Raw genomic sequence first — 13,480 nt, 5'->3', positions numbered from 1 at the left:
GGGCCTGAGGCTAGAAGCATTGGTCAGCATATAGTCAAACCAAACAGGATATTGTTGATGTAGGTGCTGCATACACTGATAGTTCGCGCCGCTGATATGTGTTTTAGCCCTGGCCAAATCGTCACAAGCCCCGAGGCGGCGGTCGTGAGGGAGAAGGTGTGGGCAGAGATCACTGCAGCCTTGCATAATGTTGATCCTGAGGTTCGAACTGAGTACTAAGCACTTAGAGTGCTGCGCTTCAGTTTGCGATAATCCAAGGTTATGACCCCATTGTATTGTCTACAGACCTTTTTTCTAAATCTTTCAAAGAATTCGAGTAGACAATACTATGATAATGGCAGCCTCTCAGGCATGATTTCCATCTCGCTATTTAGAATCAAGGCATTATTCAAGATTACAGTGTTTCCCAGTGGCAAGAACCATATACCTAGAACAGCAAAACCAACCATAATAGGGAACTCACAGGTCCTTGCTTTACATTCCCAATTTCTTGATTATTGTATTGAATAGTGGTGAAATACCAATGAAGTATGACAGCTGTCTTCATTCATATGATCCCTAAATAGATACAAGGTCTATAAAAACACTATCCTCTTAGTTCCGTGTCGTCAACATGTTTTTAGATCTTGGTACGAAATTGCTTGAATGCATCAAAGACGCTCATCCCCTCCACCACCGCCTCTTTGACCTTATCATCCATAGCAACCAGCTTAGGCATAATTTCCAGCACCTGGTCAAGAAGATCCCGGGGAATAGCCACCACACCCTCCAACGGATCGCAGAAGATGATATCACCCTACGCAACTCCAATCAGCCCCTGAAAAAAACACCAGTCCCCCATCCACAGAAAGATACGGGAAAAGCAGAACTCACCGGAGAAACAGTCACACCCCCGAGCGAAACCGGCACATTCCTCGCTCCCGGCTTCGCCTCTGCGCCCGTCCCCACGGTCGAGGTACCCCGAGCCCAAACCTACTCTACTCAGCACATCCATCTAAAATGACATGGCGGGGCAGGGAAGAAGAAGAAGAAGAAGAAGAAGAAGAAGAAGGGGTTCAACAAACCGGAATCCGACAAGAGTTGATCTCTGCGAGGTCGCGCACGCGGCCGTTCACCAGCACCCCGCGCACCCCGAGATGCTTCATGCGCACGGCCATGATGCCGCCGAGCACGGCGCAGTGCTGGCCGGCCGGCTGCTCGATGACGGCGATGGTGCCGGGCTCGGCGAAGTCGACCCAGTGTGTGCCCTGCGGGAAGCCGTGGGATTCGTCTGGGGAGGCGCTAGCCGGGACCGGGTCGTTCTTGGGGATGAATCTGAAGGTTGAGGCCGGGGCAATGATCTTGGGGTTGGTTGTGTTGTGGCCGATGGTGGGGGAGAAGGGGGCTTGGTGGGTCAGCTAGATATGTATATGTCTATGTGTATATGGAATGGGTGGGGGAGATGGTCTTACTGAAGTCTGCTAGGTGTCCTGCTCGTGCTGTTGCTCCCTGGGGGAGTTTCTGCAGTTTGAGGAGGGCGTCGGAGACCTGGTTGCCGGGTGTAGTTAGTACGTTTGGTGTAGTCAATAGAGCTAGACGGGACGGTAGATGGATTAGAGACGTAATCGTACATCACACGCAGAGTACTTTTGTAGCTCGTTTAGTTTTTGTTCGATTGAGCTGGACATGGTGCGTCTTGATGGGAAGAAGGGTGCGGGGAGTGATCTATATATCTGGTGGGAGGTAGGTACAATGCGAGAAGAGGCAATTCTGGTGATAGAACGAGTATGAAGTGCGCAATCCATGTGACTATGAAGTGAGACTGGGGATGAAGATTCCGATTGAGGTCAGAAATCCGTTTGTCCGTTCATCGGAGCAGTCGGGTCATTCTGGGTTGGTTTCTTCCCTGGCTTATGATCCTGTTGGTCAAGAAAGGCTCTGCTGTTGATCTTATTCTCTAGGTTCGGCTTGCATATCAGTCTCTGTCTACTTGGTGTAGTATCGTCCTCTTTTGACATCAAATGTCAGTCTCCTGATAGCCGAGGATCTGATAAGTTTTCCACCTTCGAGATGTCAGCACCCCCTTGTAGAGGAGTTGATCCCGTCCTATGATATATATGCCTCTTTATCCACTTGAGAGGGTCTGGGTCTCGAGATTGAATTGAATCCACTGTCATCTCCTGCACATGGAATATTCCTTACAGACTGCACATCGCAACAACCCAGAGATAGTGGGGTAAAACACGGGGAGAAACCGGCTACGTAGTACGTACTCGAAAAGCATCAAATGTGTCGGATCTCTTCCATCTTGCCTGGATAGCTATCCGAGATGTGGCTTTTCAATAATTTTATTCTCTCGTATCAGGGTCCAAGAAGCCAATCCCCGGTCATCTTGGTGGCTTCACGACCCACGGGCTCCAGCCTCCATCTGGGTCCATCCGTCTGACAAATTCGCGACAAATACTGTATATCCAACTATCTCGATTTATTTCCTGAGTGAACCCATACTGTTCTTCATGCTTTGTGCATAACCAGTCGGACCCCTTACCGGCTGCGCATTGTTTCATCATGGCATCCCCAGCACCCTCATATACCGCGGACCAGTTAGAGGTCTACCTGCAGCGCATTGGGTATGCCGAGTCCGCCAGCGCGGCGGGAAGCACTCGACTGCAACTCCTCCAACAATGTATTCAGAAGGATCCTCTTGCTGCACTGACGGAGATCCAGCAGCGACACCTGGGCGCCATCCCCTGGGGTAATTCTTCGCTGCATTACTCCCAACACCACACAGTCTCCATCCACCCGTCCTGCATCTTTGAGAAACTAGTCGTGCGCAAAATGGATGGCTATTGCATGGAGAATACCAATTTGCTCTTCACCGTTCTGCGGACTCTCGGATACCGTGTCTATCCCACGGGAGGTCGAGTGAGTCGTGCTGCGGCCACTGGAAACAGAGATGCGGTGGGGTACCTGTCGATGTATGTATAGTTGTCTACTGTTGATCCTACAGGGCTGACATATGAGCCTAGTGGACACATGATCCTCATAGTGGCTATTGACGGCCGGAAATACGCGGTATGGGTCTTTAGGGGGGAGGGAAACTCCGTCATATTCTCAGACACTGCCCACTGACACCATTGACATTTAGATTGACGTTGGCTTTGGAAACAACGGGCCTACCAGTCCACTTCCGCTGGAAGAGGATACGGTTGCAATTGGTATTGCGCCAGGGGAAATGCGCCTCATCAAAGACAGTATTCCGGACTTTGTCGACCAAACGCAGAGAGTCTGGATCTACCAGATCAGGTACAATCCAGAGAGCGAATGGATGCCGGTATATTCCTTTTCGGAGAATGAATATCTACCGCAGGATTTTGCGGTAATGAATTTTGCCACAAGCAACAAGCCCACCAGCTGGTTCACGCAGGCCTTTGTGTGTACCAGGGTAATCCTGGAAGAGGATGGGTTCCAGCCCAAGGGAATATATGTGATGATTGGCAAAGAAGTGAAGAGACGACTAGGCAGTGAAACAGAGATTCTGGTCACGATAGAAACCGAAGACGATCGGAGACAAGCTCTGGCCAAGTATTTCAACATGCACTTCCAAGACTATGAGGTGGAAGGAATTCAGGGTATGGTATCTCAGATCAGATAGGAATTTTGGCAATTGAAGACTACTTTGCAGCGTTTCGCTTGCTCAGTAATATTGTACAAACGACGTTGCTCTAAAGTGCGTGGATATTGATTTAGAAAGATGCAGGCAGGAGGAAGATGAAATGGGGGACATGATGCGGGGGCACGCTGGCGTGACTTAGAAAATCCGTTTTTCAAGCTGGAAGGCACATTAGCATGGTCCCGTCATTTCCCAAGGAGTCAATTCTTTCAAACAAAGCATACCTTCCATGGGTTGCTGACGTCGAAGCCCTTGGGTGCTACGGCATTGGATGACTGGCCGCGCAAGGTCCCTGTGATTCGCAAATCTCTCTCCATCACTGTACAGTCGAGACGGTCAGCTGTTGCTTCTCAGAGCATTGGGCCCATAAACGAGGAGGAAGAGGAATCGCGAGCATCAGAAATCACGTACTTTGCTGTGTCGATATTAGCCATCTGCTTCAAACCAGATCACCTGTCACAAACCCAGAAAGTACTTACTCTATCCCACAGATCCTTGTTCCACCGCGCCTTCTTTCCTTCATTGCCAAAGTATTTAGCGGCAGTGAGACCAGCACCGGTAACGCCGAACATCTGCCATGTTCAGTCAGTAAGTCGAGTCGGAGAGGTCGGGAAGTGGGATTACACACAGCGATAATGATCCCATAGGGGATAAGAGCTTCGAAGGGGACACCCATTTTGGAGGATGAGAATACTGCTCAGGATGGGAAGCGAAAACTGAAATCCAGTTCGAACGTCAATTGACTGTTCCAATTGTATTCAAACGTCAAGAGGTCTTCCGGCAGCGATTCTTGTGCCCGCTGGAATCCGCCGACGTCGAGGTCTGGAGGACGTCCTAAAGCGGTTTAGCCGGGTCGGGGTCAATCTGGCTGAGTCAGCAATCTCCATGAACCTCACAGCAAGAGAAGGGGCGTGAAGCGGCGGCAGATGGGGTTGAAGGCTGAATAACTCCACGGTCGGCGTTCTTCCTATGGAAATACGCGTTTAAGCTTGCTCTACTCCTACAGAATTAGTCGGATTTTTGGTATCGCGGGTTCTGTTCTTCTGCTACACGCGTTGTTTGCCTTTTGCCTTTGCCGATCCCTTCCAGCGCCTCAGATCGGAATCTATCTACGATTGCTCTCTTTGCGCCCTGGCCCATACTGCCTGATTTTCATCTTCCAGTACGACCTGACATACTGGCGCTGTTAGAGCTTGAACTTCCTCTGCTCAAATCAAGCTTATCAACTATCCCCGATGCCCCTTTCGTGCGCCGCCAGATGATTGTCGACCCTAGCGGGAAGCTTCCATAGCCTCAACCTTTGACCGAGACATCGCGAAACATACCTTATTCGATTGAACAACTATCGCTCAAACTGGCGACCACAGCGACTTACACCATGCCGGCAACCGTGCTGCCGGCCGTCGAGGAGCCGGAGGCAAGGCCTCCAGCAGATCTGGTGGATAGTGATCAGGACGCAGAGGGGGAAGAGGAGACAGACCTTTATGAGATGGATCAGCAGCTTCAGAATGCGGTTCACCAGGCCTACTCCGGGGAAGTTGCTGACGAAGACCAAGATGCCGATTACGATGAAGATCTCGACGCGGAGGGCGAACCAGACACGGAATTGACTATCAATGGCGATAACCAGAACCAAGGCGCTGAATCGGTCGGACCTGTGAACGTGCCCGATGAAAGACGCTCTGTTGAGAACAATGAAGATGTTGTTTCGGCGACAGCCGACGGGGAAGGCGATCCAGTCTTTGACAACCAGAGCGATAGCGACGCATCGGCTTCCTCTTCGAGCAGTTCGGAGTCGGATGCCGGCGAAGAGGAGTGGGAAGCGGAGAGCAATGGCAGGGAGGATGCAGAAGGAGACCAACCCGTCCGTGGGAACTGCATGTAAGTCTTGCTCACGTCATCAATGGCCTCTCTTGCCCCTTTTGCGTTCAGTATTGACAAGGAATATAGCTTCTGTCATCAAGATGAGGATCATGATCCTAGCGAGGAGTTTGAAGAATATCTAACATGCGCTGTCTGCGGTGATCATTGTACGTTGGCTCACCACCCTATAATTGGTCCTTGCATGAGTCGAAATTCGTATTCCCCTCAACGACTGTTACTAATTTTGACGCTCGATAGCCCATCGACAATGTGCTCGAGAACAGAATGCGCTGGATGACACACAAGGTATGTCTGACAACAAGGCTGTCTCCTCAGGCTGAGTAAACCACATGTCGCACTTATACTAAAAATGCGCAGATGCTACCTCCTGGAGATGCCCGACTTGTGTTCGGGAGAAATTACAGCCAACTACCGAACAGATAGATGCGAATCGGCGGATCCCCCGCCAAAAGAAGATGCGCCGGGAGCTCCTACCAGCACACACTGGCGAGGAAGGGTCCGGTTTCCACTCAATTTTCAATACCACGGACGTTAACGATCAGCTCTTGACCGGCTCAAGGTCATTGCGAAAGAGAAAAGCGTCTTCGACCGAGGCAGGCGAGCATACGCCTGTTCTTCGAAAGTGGCGCCGGCAATCATCATTGCGTTCTGCACGGGCTGAATCCGGAGACCATGCCTTCGGAGGCGTGGATACTCTGTCACCAGTTCGAACTCGTTCCCGACGCACTCGTGGCGAGGAAAAAGACAATTGTCGTATAGTCTTGAAGCAGTTTGGGCGACTTGTCATCTCGTTCCGGCTCAATGATACCAAAATGTCAAAAATCCTCAATTCTCGGAGCCGATCCCAAATTCGAGGCAGAAGAACCCCCAAACCAACACCGGTGGCCCAAGAACCACTGTCGCACTTTGCTCCCATCCCCCCCGCGCCCTACATCTCTCCCTTCTACTCATTCAATGATCGTGAGACGGACGAATCAAAATCAAAACCTTACGGTGGCATTCTGTCAGAAACGGATGCTGACACTTCTCGAACCTTGCCCACCCATGTCGACCGCGAAAGATTTGAAGTCGCACGGCAGAAGGCTGAAGAGGAATGGCAGAGGAGAGTCATGGAGGCTGAGAGTGGAGGAGAAAGTGTCCAACACGCTTCTCAGAAGGTCTCTGGCCCTCCATCGAGGATCAAGTACATCAACTTTGGAGGATACGAGATCGAGACCTGGTATGCAGCGCCATATCCCGAAGAGTACAGTCGCAATCGGGTGCTCTATATCTGTGAGTTTTGCTTGAAATACATGAACTCAGACTATGTTGCCTGGCGGCACAAGTTGAAATGCCCTGCCAAGCATCCTCCGGGGGACGAGATCTACCGTGATGGTTCTATTTCAATATTCGAAGTCGACGGCAGAAAAAATCCAGTATACTGCCAGAATCTTTGCTTGCTTGCCAAACTGTTCCTAGGGTCCAAGACCCTATACTATGATGTTGAACCATTCTTGTTCTATGTCATGACCGAATTTGACGACTTGGGGTGCCACTTCGTTGGGTACTTCAGCAAAGAGAAACGACCCAGTTCAGCAAACAATGTCTCTTGCATCCTTACCCTCCCTATCCACCAAAGGAAAGGTTACGGCAACCTTCTCATTGATTTCTCATACTTGCTTACGCGCATTGAAGGCAAGACAGGGTCGCCAGAGAAGCCTCTTTCCGATATGGGGTTGGTATCCTACCGAAATTACTGGCGGCTCATTCTATCATATCAATTGCGGAATCAGAAGACTCCGATCAGCGTCGCGGAGCTCTCAGAGCGAACAGGAATGACCTTTGATGATGTGGTCTCTGGATTGGAAGGGCTACGTGCCCTTGTCAGAGATCCGGTGACCAAAACGTACGCTTTGCGCCTCAATTACAGCTATTTTGAAGAGTGCATTCGAAATTGGGAGGACAAAGGCTACGTTCAACTCAACCCTAGTGCTCTAGTCTGGACTCCTTATATCATGGGTCGGAGCAACCAGTCCCAATTTGACCGAGCTCCGTTACATGCTGTTGCTCCGCGAGAAGATCCAGAGGAAGAGGAAGAGGAGGAGGAGGAGGAGGGCGAAGGGGCCAAGCAGATGGTGAGCGAGGAAGAGCAACAGATTACAGGGCGTCTCAATGGAATTCTCCATCGACCTGTCAATGGTATCAGACATACCGAGTCCGATAATCGTTTGAACAAGCCCGCCGGCCCTCCCTCGACACATGGGTTCTCAAATACTAACGGCTTCCATCATCGCACAACGGCTACAGCCAGCTCGAGTGCCGATGCGCCGTCCAATCCGGTAGCAGGGATTCCGCCCTCTAGATTTGAAATTTATCCTCCGGTTCAGGCTCCCATCTTCAAGAGAAAACCGGGACGACCGTTTGGAAGCAAGTCTATGTACAATAAAGTGGCAATCACACCCACAACTGCTCGCACGAGCGGTCGTGGGACTCCCCGGCGAGCGTCTACGTTGGCCGCTGAGACCCCTACCGCGAATCCAGGGAGTACCCGGCGCGGACGTGGCGCGAAGCCCATTGACTCGTCTGCTCCGGAGCCGACTAATGGGGAGACCAATGGATTCGTGAATGGTGATCATCAGACTTCAGAAGATGCCCCCGGAGAAGTACAAGACACTTCGCAGCAGGTGTCCGCAGACCCGGAAACTGAAATTCTGAACCACATCGGGAACGGCATAGAACCCGGTCCTGCCAACGGCACCGAGATCTCGGACTCCATGCCAAAGATAGTGGACGGGGACCTCCCTCATTCCGAACCCCGAATCACATCGAAAGGCCGAGGAGTCGAGAACCGAGGGAAACTATCACGGTCCACAAGCCGGAAATCAGTAGTGGAAAAGAGCGAAGTGACCATCCCAGCGGAGGAGATCGACACGGCGCAAGAAAACAAGCCTGCTGCAAGGGATGCGGATGGGGACGCGATCATGGAGACATGAGCTGATGTATTTTCAAGCAGGCCAAAAAAATCGCAAGGAATGACGAGCAGCAGAGGACACGGCACCCTTCATGGCGGTTGACGACGCATTTAGCATCGGGCGTTATTGAGTTTATGCAGGTTGGGGTTGGCTCCTTTTTTTTTTTCTCCTTCTTTTCTATACTCTTTTTGTTTTCTTTTCCTAAATGTATCACTCATCGAGCAAGGAGTGGGTTGAGCATCCGGAGTTCCGGCCATCATTTGATATCACAGCGCCTTTGGCGCACGCGCCTATTCCCTCGTCTCTTCTCTTCTATGAATGTCCTGTTATCTTAGAGATCCCTGTCGCTTTTCTGCATGGCGGGCTTCGAGATCTGCCGGATTGCCTGTTCACCCGATCTTCGCGACCTTCCTTTCCACATGTAATGTACTCAATTGTCTTGTTTCTCTGCCGACAAACCAACGAAGCCGTCGATGTTTACGCTGCGCGCTTCTAGCCTTAGGCTGATCAGCTAGTGGTCATATTTGTCTAGTTATCAACGAGGAGATACTCAGCAAGTACGGACTACTTAAGTCTCTGTCTTGATGTGATAGTTGACCTTTGGGGGGTGCATTTCCCAGATACAGGCAGAAAAATAAAGCCTGATGGGCCAGTTGTGCCTCTCATACGTAGGGCATGTGACACATAGGAAGCGGCGTCTGTCCATTATTGCGGAGAATAATTCGCATATCTACAAATGAATACAGATCTTTGAATGAAAATTATTGCTCAGGGTGACTTTGAAGTACTATAGGAAGAGCTATGTTGATGAAAGAATAGCACGCTATGAAGGCTGACAGATGTTGGTTATGTTGGCTTCAAGGTTGACTTTTGCGTCTACTCAACTAGGTTGGGACTTGGGACAGATGAAAATGCGAGATAAGCCATGAAGAATAGAGGAAGAAACTGAGGAAGACGGTTGATGCTAGCTGATCTGCCAGGTGGTCAGTTAATTCTGAGCTTCTTGGGCTGCATACAAAAGTACCACCAAGCTCCAGCTACGGAGTATGTATGGATGGTATGTGCACATTGTGCAGGATGTACCTGTGGGGATTTGAAACCCAGGAAATCACTCTGGGTTTTAAGTTTGGTCGGCCGTAGTTAACGGCAATGCAAATATGGACTAAACGCAGTTAACGCACAGTACAAAGTATTCCGTACAGTGAAGCAAAAAGAGGAATTGACTGGCATCGAACTGCAAGAAGTGCAGGAGGCAAACACTACCCATGGAGACTATTGTCTTAGCATGCCGAGGTGGACTTTCGAGATGCTTTGATGCATAGGGGGTGGGGAATTTTCTTTGACTGGTCTCAGAAGTCAAGAAGCCATTGCTGTAGGCAAGTCAATAATTAGCAGGTGGCTCTTCGTGGAATGTCAGTTGCCTTCGACTTGTCGAGAGCCCGAATTGTACCAATAACCCGGCCAGTAAGTAAGTATCTACATAGTACACGGTCCGAATGTCAATCATTCTCCCTCAAGATCACAAGAAGGTGTGACCATGTGAACTTCACACTTCACAGAGATTGCTTTTTTTTTTTGCTTCTTTTCAATCGCAAGTCTTCTGGAGAAAGTCTCCGTGACTCCTTTTCTCGCTTGTTTCGAGCTTTCAACCCAACACGGGCCACTTGCTGGTAGGGAGAAAAAAAAAAAAAAAAAGGGTAAGAAAAAGACGACGTTCTTTTTCTGCGACGAACAAAATGTGACAGTCGGTGTCTGCGCGTCTCTCGAAGATCGCGGAGCAAGGTGCAGACTTCGTCCGTCCATCCGACCATCTGTACTTGCCAGACTTGGTTGAGACGTCATTATGGCTCCAAGATGTGTATCGCCGTCACTATTCTGAAGTTACAGAGTGAGCAGAAACAATGCCAATCCTCGATATTGTGCCTCGACAATTAGTGTCAGACCATGGGTCACAATCCTGCAAAGACATGGAACTCGTGTTCGGTCCTGGAATAAGCATAAATGTAGTGCCAATAAGCCGTTTCTGGACGACCTCTGGTTCTCAATTGCTTCTCCCAAGGACAGCTAGCCGTCGTAGATAGATGACCTCGGGAGGAGTCATGATGGAGGAGAAAAAGGCGCCAAATGGGACCGATAGGTTCGGCAACAATTCATCCTGCAGCTTTTTGAACCCCCACCATAATATTTGTAGGAGGACAAAAACAGATGCCAGTCAGTGTACTTCAACCAGTCTTCCGTAGCCGAGTGTCTCTCTTCTTCTCCTCTTCCTTTTTACCTTTCCCCTTTTTCTTATCACTTTCCCTCGCAGCACCTAGCTTATCTCCGTCATCCGAGTTTTAGATTCCATGAGCGACCGAAATGCGACAGAATCACAATCTCTTAACACACAGCGACCAACCCTACGCCGATCCAATTGATTTTCGGTCAGCTTTTCACGGTACATAGCGATGGAGAGAGCCCTGGACGGAGCTGTTTTCCGGACGCTGCAGACTCCCCAAAGAGACACGACGCCATAAGTGCGCCCCATGGAACCAACGATCAACAAGAGTCTTGAACTCTTGATCCAGTGAGCTCGTCCACTACGCCACTGAAACGTGGCACTATTGATACGGTGCACCAGTCGGCAGAAGAGCATTCGACCAACGGCAAAGGGCGATTCCAAGGGTAGCCGGACGCTTGCGCATCTTTCCGGGGATGGCTGAAAATAATGGTGGACAGGAATTGAATGGTCAGTGCTTGATAACCTTGTTTCTTAAATCAGTCTCACGGCCGAGTTCGAGCGAGATTATCACCCTCGCAATGTGCAAGTCCGCGAATGAACTCGCCCTTGTCTGACCTCTTTTTTTTTTCTTTTTTTTTTTTGCTTTTGCTCACGCTCCAAAGTTGCGATCATCCTTTAGGGACATGGTTATTGAATGTCATAAGCCCCACTGGACGACCATTCGCCCTTCACGTCTAATGCCCAGGATCTTACATATGCAGAGATTGGTCGATACCACCCTTGCGTGGTCGTCACCAATGACAATATCTTCATTTGCGCACATTCTAGGCTGACCCTGTGATGTCCGCATATTGAGTCGCTATTGGTTTCCCGGGTCTGCGAAAAATGATGCATCCGTTCCTTCATCTTCTTAAGTGGTAATTCCATTGCAGAACGAAATCTTTCCCACACTGCAATAGACCAGCTCATTTGAAGGCCTGAAGTAGATTGTGAAGATTGCTATTATCGGCTTCCTTCTCCCAGTACCTTTGCAGGCGAATGCGGCTAGGCGCAGCTGCAGGATCCGTATTTGTCCGAGACGCTGTACGCGGGAGTTTCAGAGCCTGAGTCTTGAAGGTCTGGAGGGGAGCCCTTTTTGTTCCAAATGAGAAAAGGAGGGTGTAATACGGAGGTCCTCGGTCGCACCATTGATATACGAGCCAGACACAGCGTGCATGAAGTACCTGCAGGTCTTCCGGTGGCGAGACAGCGTAGTTCAACACTATTTCAGTAAGGTCAGCATCTCAATTGCTGGAACGCATCTCAGATCCTAACCACATACTGCAATCGATGGCCCAGCTTACCAGAAAATCGATCGCGTGCACAGTGCACAGCCTCCCCTCAACTTTGTTCGCATTCCATCTATCCATCTAGCTCCATGCGTCAGAGCTGAACTATTCTCCCAGCGCAGTGGTTTGTGTGTATGCCTGCGTATGCGACTATCGACCTCAATTATGTGACGCATCCACCAAGCTAGATCTCTAGGACGCAGCGGCTAGGAGTAAAGTGAGATTGGGAGCCCGACCTCGTTGCCAAACCCACACTGCAAGAATAAGAAAAAGGTACCGTGCTCCCACTTTTCTGCTTCAGGTTATAAAAAAAAAAATGAAACCCTTTATCGTTCTGTCCCAAACCCGAGACCCTGTTGTCGCTTGACCTTCGAATCCTCCTCCATCCCTCATCCACAAGCGAAGGTTGCCGTCGGAGGTGGAGAAGCGTCGTCCAGCAGGAGAAACTGGTCTGATTTGACGAAGATCGAATCGGAAGCAGCGTAGGTGAAGGGAGAGGAAGACGACACGCCCGAGTTGCTTCAGCCCATTTACCGGGACGAGAAGGAGGAAGAGAAAGGCACGTTGGCATCTCGTGACCTGAGCACATTTCCCACCTCGTTCGAGGACGAACAAGCGGATTCGACAGCTCAGCGCTGGGAGAAGCCCAACACGAGAATCGTGCAACGAAGATCACCTGAGTTTCACTGAGCGAGCAGGAGAAGGGTAGAGACACCGGTGTTGTTCTTTTTTGTTTATTTTAACATCTGTCGAGGGTCTCAAGGGACAAGAGCGAGTGGGCCACGACGTGGTGCCCTGGTCCCCTCGTTGCCGGAAGTGAACATTTCCTGCCCTTGGATCGTGATCCCCATGGAACACGGAACCTGTTGATCGACATCAGGGAACAAGAGGGAAGCAAGGTACGTTCTGTTTCCTTGGTACTGAGTGTTTTGACACTATGAATGCGTTGTTGACAGCTTAATAGTGTCTGCAGACAAAAAAAAAAGGAACGATTCGGATCCAGGGGGAGGAGAACATAGACAAAAAAGGAAGCTAAGGGATCTACGAGCGCGATTCCGCGAAAGCCTAAGACTCTACGGAGTAAGAGACAATCAAAGTTTGGTACAGAGTCGAGGGAGCGAATGAGCGATGCACTTTGGTGAGACGAGACTCTAACTGGAATGTTTAGGCGCGCGCACCGGCCAACAAAAAACCTCGCCTGGCGGCCCTGGCGTTTGCGAAAGAGCCGGAGGATCCTGTGCGGCGTCTAGATAGCGAGGAGGACGGGTCTATCACTTGCATAATCGGCTCCATCTCCGCGCAAGAGGCCACCCCATTGCGCTTGTGGGTTTGGTCTCACTCGGGGAAGCGAGTGGTGGTTTGCCGCAGGCGCGGTGGATTACATGCTTAGCTCGATCGACCTCTCAATCGATCTGGCCTAGACGAGGGTAAGGTTTGAGTCTTG

General features: G+C 50.3%; 4 protein-coding genes across 4 annotated transcripts, besides 4 other annotated features; 2 read left to right on the top strand and 2 right to left on the bottom strand.

Annotated features, from left to right (window-relative positions):
- Positions 1-619: 619 nt before the first annotated feature.
- ACLA_050070 (RraA family protein) lies at positions 620-1,667 on the bottom strand (the record flags this gene model as incomplete). The annotated part of the gene is made up of 5 exons (XM_001271960.1): positions 620-796; positions 874-972; positions 1,065-1,384; positions 1,452-1,527; positions 1,611-1,667. 5 exons carry the CDS (start codon positions 1,665-1,667, stop codon positions 620-622), a joined length of 729 nt encoding a protein of 242 aa, XP_001271961.1.
- Positions 1,018-1,051: a microsatellite.
- Positions 1,019-1,051: a microsatellite.
- Positions 1,668-2,547: 880 nt separating the features above from the next.
- Positions 2,548-3,634, top strand: ACLA_050060 (arylamine N-acetyltransferase family protein; the record flags this gene model as incomplete). The annotated part of the gene is made up of 3 exons (XM_001271959.1): positions 2,548-2,957; positions 3,009-3,054; positions 3,128-3,634. 3 exons carry the CDS (start codon positions 2,548-2,550, stop codon positions 3,632-3,634), a joined length of 963 nt encoding a protein of 320 aa, XP_001271960.1.
- A 156-nt stretch (positions 3,635-3,790) lies between these two features.
- On the bottom strand, positions 3,791-4,328 carry ACLA_050050 (NADH dehydrogenase [ubiquinone] 1 alpha subcomplex subunit 1; the record flags this gene model as incomplete). Its single annotated transcript, XM_001271958.1, has 4 exons — positions 3,791-3,811; positions 3,877-3,971; positions 4,128-4,224; positions 4,281-4,328. 4 exons carry the CDS (start codon positions 4,326-4,328, stop codon positions 3,791-3,793), a joined length of 261 nt encoding a protein of 86 aa, XP_001271959.1.
- A 702-nt stretch (positions 4,329-5,030) lies between these two features.
- Positions 5,031-8,508, top strand: ACLA_050040 (putative histone acetyltransferase; the record flags this gene model as incomplete). The annotated part of the gene is made up of 4 exons (XM_001271957.1): positions 5,031-5,533; positions 5,603-5,682; positions 5,774-5,821; positions 5,894-8,508. 4 exons carry the CDS (start codon positions 5,031-5,033, stop codon positions 8,506-8,508), a joined length of 3,246 nt encoding a protein of 1,081 aa, XP_001271958.1.
- Positions 7,600-7,630: a microsatellite.
- A 2,818-nt stretch (positions 8,509-11,326) lies between the features above and the next one.
- Positions 11,327-11,349: a microsatellite.
- Positions 11,350-13,480: the final 2,131 nt, after the last annotated feature.

Source organism: Aspergillus clavatus, genomic scaffold (genome assembly GCF_000002715.2).
Source record: "Aspergillus clavatus NRRL 1 1099423829800 genomic scaffold, whole genome shotgun sequence".
Taxonomy (NCBI): Eukaryota; Fungi; Ascomycota; class Eurotiomycetes; order Eurotiales; family Aspergillaceae; genus Aspergillus; species Aspergillus clavatus.
Note: the sequence above shows the minus strand (reverse complement) of the source record. Positions and strands in the feature narration are given on the sequence as shown.